We start from the raw sequence: 14482 nt of genomic DNA, 5'->3' as shown, positions 1-14482 counted from the left end.
AAAAAAACCTTGATCGCATTTCAAACTCATCTTAACGCATTACCCTTACAAATGGATTACAGATGATTTGATTTTTAAAAAGTTCACCAGAAGTGAGCGCTAACATGCGTGTGTCGAACACTCCATGACTTCAACTCACAAAAAAAATTACTGCTTTCCCAGTCATGTTATTGGATTTTTAACTGAGTGATACAGAAATATTCTAAAATGTATTCATCACTAACAACTCTATCTACTCAATATCATTGATGTTAAGCAGCTAGTCAATAGCAGCTAAGGTGTTAATTACCAATACTACCAGTAGTAATACAGACCTTTCTTTGCATCATCCCGAAAGGTTCACCACCGTGCTTTCTCCAAACTGCCTCGCTGTCTGTTCCGCTAACTTGTCTTAGAACTAGGAGGCCATATTTTGGTGACATCTTGTGGCATTCTAAGGAATTACAGAAAGTACACAAAATGATGTAGATCGGCCCAAGTTGGTGAGTTTTTCAGAAAGTAGCCAAGGGTCAACTTTCACAGAAGAATGTGTGTGTGGTGAACTACAAATAAGTGACGGGGTTTATTGCATATGACTGTATGTGAGTGCATGAGGAGTCTGGGGAGGCGGCTCTAAGTAGATTAGACAATAGTTCTTGTCAGCGGGAATCAGATTATTATCACCTCACTTGTTAGCTGTCAGCTGCTGTGATGCAAGCGTCGAGCGCGGTGATGCTTTTCGTGCGTGTTGTTACGGCACCTGCACCTGAGATCCTTGGGGAGTCGCCATTTCTTCACATGCACGTTTCTGCTGTTGATTGGAGAATGATTTTTTTTTGAACAGCCAGATAAATAAATACAATAGGATAAAAAAACGTGCATTATGCGGATAAGCCGCTAGAGGGCAGTAAATCGTTCATGGTGTGGGAGTGAGAAGAGTGTTTGGTGTTCGAAGCCCACCATATGTGATGGTCCTGCGTGTTTGAAATATAAGATGGGGGGGAGGGAATGAAAGGGCGGGTGAGTCTGGGGATGTAACAGTGTCTCCCAGGACACCTAATACTTTGCATGCTCCAGGGCCGGCCAGAAGAAAAAGAGCAGAATTAGATTAGCCATCCAAATAGGCCGGGTATTTGTTTTAATCAGTCTGGTGACACAGGGAGAGCTTCATAGCATGGAGTCCATAAGAAGGCCCAGAGAGAGAGGAGAACCCACATGAGATGCTCCGAGGAGGCAGACTGTGAAAGACAAGGAGGAAAGGAAAAGCAGAGATGGTGAGGGCAAGCGGGGTGATTGGTCCCCGGGCTATGGCTGCATAATGGTGGCTGTCTATGGGTGGGGGCGGGGGCGGTCGCCTTCAAGAGTTCACTGTCAGGTCTTCAAACTAAGGGCACGCTGGTCACTTCCACCTAACAAAGCAGCTTTGATCCTTACCTTTGTAAGATGAATGATCAGTACCAGGGCAGAAAGCTTGGATTTAAAAATGGGTTTGTGCATCTACTGTATCTCTGGTAGCTTCCTCCCTGTACAACCTCAACCATTAAATCAATTGACAGAAAAACTAATTGCCTTTGTTTCTTTACAAATTTCTGAGCAGACGCTGTCTGGTGGATGAATTACTGCCCACTAGTGGATTGTCTGCATACTGCATGGATGTCTTAGTATGTACAGTAAGTAATGTCACTTTTCAAAATAACAATCACATTAACAATACTGGGCCTCAAACGTTACAATACATTTGGCATTATATTAAGGACCTTCCTGAGTTATTGTAGAAACAAATAAAATCTGAGTGAGGGAATGCTATCTTCTCCCAGTTCAAGCCATCTAATCTAATCTTACATTTTTTTCTCTCATTTCTGATAATTAAGAATGATGATGCACTTTCTAGAATGTGTTGCCAGCATTGTGCTTGTGGACAATTAGGATGCCTACAAGGACCACGTAAGTAGCTCACAGCAGCGGCATGTTTTCTAAAACAGCTCATCGTGATGAGATATTGTGATTTATCAGGAATGTTGGAGAAGGGATTTTTTTTTTAAACATTCATAGAGATTTATAGAAATTGTTACATATTGATGTGTATCTCTTTCCTTTTGTTTCTCTTATTTGAGAAATAATTAACATAATATCTATTTATTAAAAATAATTTGCAAATAAAGGTAATTTGAGCAAATTTGGTATTTCAGATGTGTGTATTAATTAATCTGGTAGCTCTTTGCAATTTTTCAGTTTCAAAAAGGTTGACGACAGGTCTAGTTAAAGTGGCTGTTTGCTATGAAGGGCAATAATGATTACCTCTCACAGCCACAACAAAAAAATGCAACATTTCACGACATCAAATGAGAGCATTTATAATATGATTATTGGACACAACACGACAGTCATCTTCATTTTATCTTAAATCCTACCACATCTTTTTTTCCAAACAACATACCTGTTGAAATGTAAATCACAGCATTGTGTCTCTAAAACCCGAGAACATGAAAACTCCACCCAAGAAGGACGGCGCCAAAAAGTCGACCAGTATACCTCAAAACTGCCAGACTCTCTAAAATGTTCGAGGCACTGTATATGACTGATATGTTCGAAAGACGTTTTGGAAACTAACAATGCATTCGCATTTCTGCAGCTGCTTTCTATTGCGCAATATGCAGTCTCTCTCCAAACAGTTTATTTTCTATCCATCCACTTTAGCCCCAAGGTCGTTTGCTTTTTCCTCTTTATAAACAGCAGCGATTCTCACGTGTTCTTTCTTGATGGAACTGCACTCCGTCTAGTTTATGCTGCTCTGTTATTCCCCGACGGAGACATATGCCACAGATGTGTAAAAGAGTTAGGAGGCCGCTTTCACGTGTGTGGAAGTAACTTGTAGTGACAGCGGATAAAACAAATATGTCACAGTCATCCGTCCGACATATGAACTGGAAAAGATCCAGTCATTCTCATTGTGGCTGAAGGGCAACATGATGACCAAAGTCTGGGTGGCTGTTGGAAGGCGAGTTGGGGTCACGCTCTGCATGCCCGTTCCCTCGGGGCACCCACCAGTAGCAGGATGAGCTTGAGCATCCGCTGGGAGGATGACCCCAGATAACTACATCCCATGGGGTTTGCTGGTGCAGCTGTATCACATTGGAGCATGACAAAGTTCTGCACTGCACTATAGGATGTAGGGAAGTGACCAAATTACCTTCAGTACGTACCTACATATAGTTATCGAAATAAGCTTAATCGGTTTGTTGTATACATTCACCCTTAAAGGTGAAGTCAACCCAAAATTTTCTTTACCAAGTTACAGAATATGTATCATTCGCGAAACATGACAAATAGAGATTTCTATCTACCATACGAAGGGGGCGGCCATTTTGCTACATGCTGTTGGCTAAAAATGACATCACAGTTGCCAGCTTTCAGCTCACAACCAATCATGGCTCAGTTTCAGAAAACTGGAAAGTCGTGATTGGTCGCGATTGGTTACCATAACCAAAATTAGCTCGGAGTGGTGGTGGGCGGTTCAGTTTGATGTGGTCTGAATGTGTTTTTAATTCAGTTCAATTCTGATTTATTGTCATTACAAGTGCAATGAAAAGTAAAGTGCAGACCATTCACTCAAAGAGAGGAAGATTGTTTGTTTTGAACTCCGGTGCGGGCCCACTTCTTATCTTCCTTCGCGATATATTGAGATGTTTTTGTAAACCTTCATGTTTGCAAAGCTCCGGTGCGATTCAGGAGCAAGGCTGACCTGCATTTAGGGCCCAAGAAGAGCAACTGCGGCTGGGTCAACTTCACTCATCCAGATGATGTGGCGAGTTCAGCTCTCGCTCACTTACTTGTTGACGTCTCTCGTTTTGAGCGGAGCCCCTGCAATGATGTCCAACAAAATCAATTTAAAACAGCCTCTTATTTGAGCACACGTATTGTTGTCTAACATGTGAATATGCTTCATCTTATTTTCATCATTAATTTCTGTTCAGTAATTCAACAGATTAATTTGCAAGGAAATGTAACTTAAAGGGTTGAAATTGACTAATAAAAATTTAGGGCAGTTGTGTAAAATTATGGCCCACAGAGCTTTTACATTACCAAGAGTACTGCAGTATATGTTGCGCTCATTTTACTTAATTGGTTAATTAATATGTATTCAGTCATTTAACATGTATTCAGTCATGATCATTTATCTTTTTATTTTTTCCTCAATAAATGTCAGTTATTTGATTTATTGTAATTAATCTAACAAAAATATTTTAGTAATAAATTTTACATGTATTTTTCATTTGTATTAATTGAATATAATTTAATTTGAAGTACTGCAGTATATTAAAAAGATAGTTAAATAATTTGTCCACCCCAGATCTAGTCAATTTTGTATGAAAGTCAAACGTCGTAATGTTTGAGAAAAACATGAAATTGACATTTTGGTCCAATTCTAAGTGAGTCTGACTTTGCCTCAACGCAGGTCCCTCGGACCCGCCTGCCTTGCGACACTCCACGCATGCGAGGTGACACAGAGGACAGCGGTCGGTCCCGCTTCCCCCCTCCAACCGGCTAACCCCGGGGTCGGCAGCTGTCAATCAGCGCCTCGGCTGCTTGTGCGGCTTCTGGATACGGCGTAGAAGATGTGAGGAAGGCCTCTTGAGAGAATCCCCCGGCTCTGCGTATGGGATCATCTCTGTGCATTCATGGCGGGTAATTCAATTAGACATCCTTCTCCTATTCTAATGCAAACCTCAGGTTGAATCGCCACCCTGTATACGTGAAAGGAAAGGCCCCGAGCCACGATGGCCGGACAAACACGGGTCAGCTCGTACCAAGTATAGAGATGTTGTTCATTCAGTCTTACAGCTGCATTTATCCGGCAGGTGGTACTCATCGTTGCTCGTGGTGGGAGTCGGAGAGAAACTCATGGGAGAAAATATATAGGAGCTATCGGGGCGTTCCATAACACAGTCTCTTAGTGTACAAAATTATTTTATATTATTATTATATTATATGTATATTATATTATTTGTGTTAAATTCAAATCAACATTATTGTAGTTGATTTGAAATTGCAAAGGCTGCAATTCAAGAACCTCTGCTTTGTTTTGGTCGGTCATTGGACTTTATTTTCTTTAATGATTATGTAAATATATGTCTACTTGTGTAGTGTCAAGATAAATTCAGTGCAATCCCAATGTTTACATATTGTTTCAGTAACTGTGTAAAGTTGATGTTATAAAACCACAAATTTCTTTGCATTATTGTTCCAATCCTACTTGGGACTTATTGATTTATGTTTACGCCACACTTGTTTGGTAGAATTTTGTGAAGCTGTTGTAGTGACCACTTCCAAGACTGCGAGACAAATGAGTTTGAATTCTGAGTTTAATTTGTTAACGTGGTACTCAAAACACTCATTCCGAAAAACATTCATCCTGATTGAAATGAATAGACATGCTATTATTATTATTATAATTATTATGCTGTTCCAACCCCCCAAAAAACACCAATATTTTTGTAATTTACAGTATTCCACAGGGATAACATGATTAAATAAAATGTACACCCTCAAAACTCTTAGGTCAAAAATTGGACCGACCCAGTAAATTGGGTCAAATTAACTCACTTAACTTCCTAGGTCGGTAATTTTTTTAACCCAAATTTAGTTGTTTTTAATCCATCTTTTTTTAACTCAAATTGAGTTGTTTTAAATTCAGCATTTTTAAGGCTGTAAAGAATCAAACAACTTATATAGAGTATATGCAGAGATGATTTTCTATGTAAATTAATTCATGGGAAATTGTATGCGGCGACTGGATAGCACGTGGAATTTCTTAGGGTGGATTTTATGAAAAATATAAAGTTAAATCACAAGATTTGCTTTCACGGGCCACGTAAAATGTGTTTGGCCGGATGTGACCCCAGGGCCGCCTGAGTTTGGCACCTGTAAGACAGCGATATGATAAAACGTCATTGGTATTTTGTCTTACAAGTAATTGTTATAATAAGGGTAAACAAATCCTCTTTTCTAAAGAGAGGATGTCCCCTGGACGGACAGACGATCTTGTAAAGGATGTAGTCCAAAAGGCCCCGCATGAGAGGTGCTGCAGGGTCACCTTTAGCCACGCCGTTGGTGCCCAGAGCGTTGGGGGGGGGGGGAGACGTTCAACAGGCTGAACTGATTTCCTGCGCGGGGTCACGCGTTGGACGTGTTTGGAAGATGATGATGGGAAAGTCAAAGTTAGATCTTGGCGATACATTCATTTTGCTGATTTATTCATGTTGATGATTCTTTTTTGTTTGTGCCACGTACATACTTGAAAGTGTATCCTTGTTAATGTGCATTGCTTACACTATAACCAGCCTTGCAGTTTTATTTGAACATGTTCACTCACATTTTTACACATTATCTATAAAAAAAAGAAATATTTATTACTACTATTTCAGTGCTATTTGATGTCAGCTAAGACTAGGGGGGTTGCTTTATCATTGTGCAGGACAAAATAGAGGAAATCCCATAATGGAAGGCAAAAACAAAGCAAAACTGGTTTTGAATAATGTCCAAAAAAATATTGATTTTGTTTGAAAGTGGTGTAACAAAGACGTCCGACATTAAGGTTCTGATTTGAAACCGGCATTCATTAACCCCACATCACTTTGTTGCCCTTTTGCCTGCAGATCTTTGTCATGGACACCAATGGATTCCCAAATTGAATGAAATGGGGCTTACCATACTTCTCAGCCCAAATGGACCTCCTGTTTACACACTTGTCCATCAGCTGAGTGGCGGCATACGGCCTCACGTATCCGGTGAGACGTCGAGACGTCTCCGAGAGCAACCGTGCCGAGGCCTTGGTAAGTGCGCCGTGTTTGGACAAACTTTGTCCAGATTACAGATATGATGTTTGAAAATCAACTGGATTTTTATGTGGGGAGCATGGTGAACATCTTGAACCTTAAGCTGCAAAGTAAAAATGGAATATAATTGCTTTTCTTTTTGGTAATTATTATTTTTATGAAGGTCTACAATTAAAACATGCCTTTTTAAACATTTCATTAAAATTTTGAATGTGAACACAAGTTTTGGGACCAAAAAACATCAAGCAGGAGCAGGAATAGTTTAAGGAAAATATAACCAGTAGTAAAATGTTTCTTTTGCTTGTTTTGTTTTGCCAATCATCTTTTCAAAATGTCATTTCTTTAGGTAATTAAAACTCAGGTGATTTATAATTATTTTTACTGTTATTATTGTTACTATTATTCAACATAATTTAAACTGGTTATTTAAGTTGGAGTGTTAAATCACTCATCGTCTTAATTAAATGTCTAAAGGTTATTATTTTGAAGCACATTTTCAGAATTTTGTTGTAAAGTATGTATTTGTTTTCAGGAAAGTTTTATCTCAACTGTGTGTGGGAAAGTATGTGGCTCTTAAAGCATGCCGATCTGATGTCGGTGATGATAATAATAATAATAATAATAATAATAGAAGGAGAAGGTAAATATTTTGAATATTTCTGAATTGGAGTATTTTATTGTGGAAATGTGGTTTTGTCAATGTGATTAAAAAAGTGTTCCCTGGGCATGTTGTAATGGTATGAAGGATTGAAAATTGTGGGAAGAGGAGGTCAGTGTGTAAAATGTCTGCATTGATTTGGGAATGTTGACATGCAGCATGTGGAATAGTGAAAATGTGTCTTCGTTTGGAATTTCATCACGGAAATTTGGGATGAGATTTTTTTTTTTCTTTGTGTAAGTGCGGCCGCTGTTTAGCACTCGCAGTTTGCTGCCTAAAGAATTTTGCGCTGACATACCAACGCAAACACGCCCATAAATATTGACAGCCGAGTGCCGTTTGCGCCTGTTTATTCACCCCGATTGCACACGTGGCAAAGTATCAATTCAGACTTTGCACCACGGAAGAGACTCTTTCACTCAACTCAAAGCACAACTCAAAACGCACTTGTTTAAAACTGCCTACTCAACCTGTCATTCTGATCTGCCCCTTTCTGGTTTTACTTTAATTTATTTCTCATTCCAATACTCAAATCTAATGTAATATATGGTTTTATTATTATTGTTACGGGCCGAAATGCCGTCTTTTATGGCACAAAAGTATCAGGTCCGACAGAAGTTGGGTGGGACTCGCGCGCATAAGCGGATCGGATGATTGATGGATGAATGGAAGGATGTCTTGTAAATGTATGAATTTTATTTGTGCCCTCAAAACAAAAAACTGTATGCCTATTAGCGCTGGTCTTAGTAAATTAGACGTTGTCTGTCAATGAGGCTCATTTGCATAAAGGTGGGCAACTTCTCCGGCAACTACTTCATTTAAATACGCGCAAATACCACCAGCGCAACGAGACGCGTGCTTTGTGAATTAGATAGTGTTTTTGCTGCATTTTTTTTTTTTTACCGGTTAATGGACCCGTGTTTTTAAAGACGCCCCTGCGGTCAAACATGTCCAGTCGTCTCATTATGGAGACAACGTGCCCGTGCATAACGTCATCTGAAGTGGGAATTAAATGCTAAATTGGAGGGACGTGTGATTGAATATTTGGTGGGTTGCATCATACATACGCACACGCGCACACACGCACACACACACAGTTTTACGGCTTTTAGTGTGTGATCAGTTAAATCCCACCCACTTACTCACTCACTCACTGAAAGTTTTGGTGGAAGAAAAAAAACAGGACGAACTCGCTGTGGCGTCCTCGCCGTGCATACGAGCGAGCAGTTGTTGGATGCAAGATGGAGACAGAGCCTTGTTTGTCTTTCAGGCGCACACCGCCAACTTCGACGGCGCCGAGCGCGAGCAGCTCCCCGCCGCCAGGCTCCTTCCTGGCGTGCGACGAGCTGCGCCAAATCGGAGCTGCGCACAGCCTCGGTTCTGCGATGCGCAGCGTCGGGGACGCGTACGCCGCAACCGCCGCTCTGCACCGCAACTTCGGGAACTTCTCGTCGAATCCCCCCGCCTCGCCGCCGGAGAAACGTAACAAGTTCTTGGAGGGTTCGAACCAGGAGCACAAGCCCGGCCTTATAAGCGGCAAGGCCCCTTTCTACGACCAAAGTAAGGTGGCATTATTCTATCGTATTCGTTTTCCCCTGCAGGTTTTAGCGCAATACCTTTAATCTGTTTGTAAACAGGTAAAATATTGAAATTTATCACTTTAAAAAAAAAAAAAAAAAGTGACCTGGCCAAAAAACTGCGGGAATTGCACACACAACTTTGCACTTCTGAAGCAATCGTCAAGTTCAAAATTATAATAAATTACAATAAAATAAAATAAAGCAGTTTATTTATTCGGAACGGGACAACCTGCATGCCGGAAAATCAATAAATGTTACAAAAGTTAAAAAACAAAAACATAAAATGGCACCCTTCTCGGTCTTTCCCCATCAGCCACAAACTGAAGACATACAAGACAACTTGCATGCATAAAAGAGAAAGCAATTCAATAAGGCCACAAGATGGGCATTTTTCTTGTATGTTTCAGTTGAGCACAAACTGAGAATGAACTGGACAACTTTTACAAAAGTCAACGCAATTAAGTAATCTAAATTGGTAACAGAACAAAATGAGACATTTTTATTGTGTCTCCATTGGACACAAACTAAGGTTGGATAGGAGAACAGACATTTCTCAATTCGAAGTTGAACAGGACATACACAATTGTTAAACAACGCCAAAATGATTTCACTTCTAGTCCATTGAGCAAATATGCTGAGGAAGAGGGCATGTGTCAAAAATTATAAACGACTTGATTATGCATTTTCTTCCTCCCCTTTAATCTGTAATTCACAAAAACACACATTTCATCGCATGCATCGTGAAAAGAAACAGTACAAATATATTTTAAGAGGAAAATTAAGCAGAAAAATAAAAAATGCTAATTAATTTCTCAATTTACAGTTAGGAAATTTTGCAATTTCAATTAAATTTCAATTTATACACATCATATTAAGACTTGATGCTTTCCCCCTTAATGCCATACAGTCCTAAAATGTATATCTTACAAATAAACAATAATCCCTTCTCAACCCCACCAAAAAGAAACAAAAAACTAATAAATATTCTATTTAAAAATATATACAAATTTCTCTCATGATAGTATTGTTTATTTTTCAACTGACCATGACAAAATCAGTCATGAATAACCATATTTGATGGTGGTGCATTGATACTGCATCACAATGATACAAAGTATTTTATCCCACACCTATACCCTATAAAAAAAGTTTCTAAGTTCATGGAAATGCATGCTAACATTTGATAACATTTCATCCTGATGTGTGTGTTTGTGTGTACTGGGGAAATGATACTCTTGCTGTTGGTGTTTGAACTGATAAGGTCGCAATAATATACAACGGCGTCATTCAATTCACAGAAGAAAGGTCATGAATCCCCCCACCCCACATTAAGTTAAAATAACTGTCTCCATCATCACAATGTTTTAAAATAAGACATTGTCTATTTGTCCATTTATAAATTGAGACGTATAATTGACGCTGCTACTTTCAAGACCTTATGATGTGAACAACTCTCTGTTTTGGTAACCGTTAAGTCTGCTCTTATTTTATTATCTTTACCCACAATAAAAATTTGCTTTTATTTTCTCAATTATTTTTTGAAATAGTTTTCCCCAAAGCAGCATGAGATAATAATTAAGCAGAAAAATAGATGAGAGAAAAAATTTTCATCGATCCTACAGGGGTAATGTTTTACGAGTACACGTATCCTGCTGTCACTTGGCTGCTTCGTAAAGAAAACTGTGAATCTAGTTTGACAATATTTTTTTTCAGAAGCATCTCAAGTTTAATGCAGCAGCCAAAACGGACCTTTTTCACCATGTGTCTTTTGTACTTTTCCTCTATTTGACATAACTGTCCAATGATAAATGATGTAGTGAAAGGAGTGGGGGTGATATACTTTGTAAAAAAAAAAACTTGGTCAGCTTCCAAGTAAATCAATTCAATTGTCAAAAAAAATGCACATTTCATGATGATCTTAGAAGTTTAGTAAAGATTTATCCAATTATTGTTCATACTCTTACCTCGCTAAATGATTGAGGAAAAACACATGGCTCCAAGTTACCCAACGGAAGGCGAATTTTTTTTGTTGTGAAGCGCAACACGAGGTTGGAAATGAAGGCTGCCACCAAATTGAATTAAGAGCTTGAGTCGAGGACAGCCTGCAGTTAAATGCAATGGGTTTTGTTTTGCAGCTCTCGGAAATTAATTTAGACAACAGTTTCAAGTCGTGGGTCATCAGGAAATAATACAACACAAAACTTACAACAATGCCATATCGCAGGATGGGATTGCCAAATATGACCTTAGAAAAGGCTAGCGTGGAAAGGCCATGATAATAACAGACCACATTGTAGTTATGGTTTCTCTCAGATGCTCTGAAATTCTATAGTATAAAATTTGGGAAGAATTTGAAGTAGACGCCCATGATTCATTGACGGGCCGTGATCATACCTGTGCAGGGAGAGGTAACAACACCATACATCACCATATACTGTTGATCGGGGTCTCAAACTCGCAGCCCGGGTGCCAGTTGAAGCCCGCAGGGTAATATTTTGCGGCCCCGAAATAGTCAAGTTTAATGTTGTTGCAGACCCACCTTTTTGGGTGAGGGGTGAAAGCTCTATTTGATATGCAATAATTGGTTTTTCATTTTATTTTTAGTATTGTGAAACAACAGGTTACAGTGAGAATGAAAAATAAACATCAGTGGATGTGTCTGCACGTTGATGTATGAAATTATCCAGTTTGTTTACATCTGTGTGAAAACGATTATTTATTCATTACAAATGTAGCAATGTTCATTTATTGATGCCGGTGGCCAAAGCGACGGGCAGAAAAATGCTTTCCCGAGTTGACAGAAGTTACAATAACCAATGGATAGTACACCTGTTGCCATTGGCACAGGAGAATAAGTCATTTTTTTCTTGCACACCTCAGACCACGAGAAAGGCGCTCTCAAATGCCTGGGATACTCCGGCATGGGCGTCGACTGCTTCGGCAAACTGAAGGAGGCGGATGGCGGCTCGCTCTGCGGCAACTCCATTGCCGACTCCATCGACCTGTCGGGCAAGAACAAGAAGCGACGCAATCGCACCACATTCAGCACATTCCAGTTGGAGGAACTAGAGAAGGTCTTCCAAAAGACACACTACCCAGACGTCTACGCTCGCGAACAGCTGGCTCTGAGGACTGAGCTCACAGAGGCCCGAGTACAGGTGTGTGCTGTTTTTAGTGGGCAAACTAAACTAATCTGTTTTCTATAGCCAACAAAGCCTGGGACTTTTTTTTTCAGGATTTGATCCAATGATTTTCTTTCCAGAATTCAAATTCCACAGATGATTTTATTCGTTACAGAAAATGTCTAGATAAGCGATTTTTTAGTATTTAGTATATTTAGGCAGAACGTGTGCAAACACAATCCTTAAGAAATCCAGCTTTCTCACCATCTTCTCTCTGCCAAGCGAGCCAGTACCTCAGGTCCAAATTTTCCAACATGGATAAATGACTCCTTTGCAACATATAAATGAGCATCTTGTCTTTGGTGGTGATTTGCCTCCACCGGGATTCTTTCTTGGCGTGCAGAGAACATGTGGGACATGTGGAATGTGGAATTCATGCTGTTGGTTCTTTGCAGGAATGAAAGCCACTGGTCACATTTTTGAAATGAGTTACCATGGTGGGAAAAGTCGCTGATTTGTCAGCACCGATTGACATTTTGTCAGCTTGCTCCCTTCTGTTCGTAGCCGTATTGTGTCAGAACTGCAAGTCAGCAGAGACACGCTTTGAACCACTTTAAAAAGAAAATTATCCTGATAAATGCAATAATTGAATAATTGCTTCAAAATGGTAATTGGCCAGCCGAAGCACACAGGAAACCACATGCAACATTGACATGCACAAAGTAATGGCACATTGTTTGGTCTGTTCTTTTCACACAGTCCCGCATTTGGCTTAAATTTGATTTTGGATCTCTGTTGCGTTTGGTCACGGCTGGTAACTGGTACAAATGGAGTAGTAAAATGGATAAGACTTGTATTGCAGCTGTCCTGTGTACTAGATGCGTGCTAATATGCATCATACTGATTGTTCATCTAGGTTTGGTTTCAAAACCGTAGAGCCAAGTGGAGGAAGCGGGAACGCTACGGGAAAATCCAGGAGGTCCGCAACCACTTTACCACTAGCTACGATATTTCCCTCCTCCCCCGCCATGACACCTACCAGGTACGGCTCAAATCATCTGTTTCATGTTTGTTGAGTCGTACAATCATTTTACAATAATGCTGCCAATGACATATTCAATTCAAACACCCATAATGTCAAACTGTAACCAATTGCACTCGCAAGTCAAAGCAAAAAATATTTGCCGAATTGGCTGCTATCTCGAAAGATTCACAAGTCATATCTTAAGGTACCGTTGCACTTCAAATATTTTAAAAAGACAAAAAGATGAGAATAGCATGTAATTGTGTGTGCGTGTGTGTGTGATACACAGATGCAGGGCAATCTATGGCCAGGTGCTTCAGGAGTTGTCGGTGGCGCATCGGCGAGCAGCTGTGTCCTCGGACCCGAATCCTTACCCTCCTCCTGCATGAGTGCTTACACTCACCCTCACAGCAACCTGCAGGGCTTAATGGGTATCCCCTCGTCCCCCAGCCACACCCACCACCATCACCACCCGTCGCACCATCCGGCCATCAACGGACTGTACTCCCTCCACAGCTTCCCCGGCGTGGAGGCTCCGGAGAGCGACTACAAACCGACGAGCCTGATGGCGTTGAGAATGAAAACCAAAGAGCCCGGCAGCATTCTCTCATGGCCGACATGACAACCATACTGCCTGACAACTTGCCCCCCACCCACGTGTGTCAGAAAAAAAATCATCAGAAGTCCTGGCTACTCTCCGATTAGCTTTTGAATTACATTCTGTGAGACAGAGTGATTTTTTGTGTACCGCCACAGAGAGCTTGCATACCATGCACAAGTGGCACCGCATGTTTTACACAAAGACACGCTAATGGACGTTTTCAGCGAATCAATGTCAGTCACGTTCCAAGGGAAAAAATGAAAGGAGATCAATTTGTGAAGTGCAAATAAGCTATCTCCACTGCATAGAGGACACACCCCTCTTTACATTTCACTTAGACAGCTTGGAGACATCTCAATTGAAAAGTTATGAAGCCAAAACCACAGCATGGGCTGGTCTTAAAGAAAAAAAAAAGATGAACTAATACATTCTTCTAATTCTTTGCCGATATCACATTAATGAGACCAAAGGACACTGTAGCGAAACCTTTAATTATTATTGTTGTGTTTGTTGTTTGATGTCTGTGGTGTATTTCTGCATGACCCTAAATAAAAGCTTGGTCTGTGTTCATCAGCTGTCTTGTGTTGAATAGATGGAACAAAAATAACGAAACCTTTTCTTTTTTTTCTTTCTTTCTACATGTCCAGTACAGTGGTACCTTGAGGTTCCGAAGTTTTCATAA

The 14482-nt window shown here is 40.2% G+C and overlaps 1 protein-coding gene across 1 annotated transcript; it reads left to right on the top strand.

The window, feature by feature from the left end:
* The first annotated feature begins 8692 nt into the window (after nucleotides 1-8692).
* Nucleotides 8693-14058, top strand: alx3 (ALX homeobox 3). Its single transcript, XM_037245808.1, has 4 exons — nucleotides 8693-9033; nucleotides 11934-12211; nucleotides 13092-13217; nucleotides 13489-14058. Exons 1-4 carry the CDS (start codon nucleotides 8715-8717, stop codon nucleotides 13819-13821), a joined length of 1056 nt encoding a protein of 351 aa, XP_037101703.1. The 5' UTR covers nucleotides 8693-8714; the 3' UTR covers nucleotides 13822-14058.
* The last annotated feature ends 424 nt before the right edge of the window (nucleotides 14059-14482 follow it).

This window comes from Syngnathus acus, chromosome 2 (genome assembly GCF_901709675.1).
Source record: "Syngnathus acus chromosome 2, fSynAcu1.2, whole genome shotgun sequence".
Classification (NCBI taxonomy): domain Eukaryota; kingdom Metazoa; phylum Chordata; class Actinopteri; order Syngnathiformes; family Syngnathidae; genus Syngnathus; species Syngnathus acus.
The sequence above is the reverse complement of the archived record's forward strand: the minus strand, read 5'-3'. Positions and strand labels throughout refer to the sequence as shown.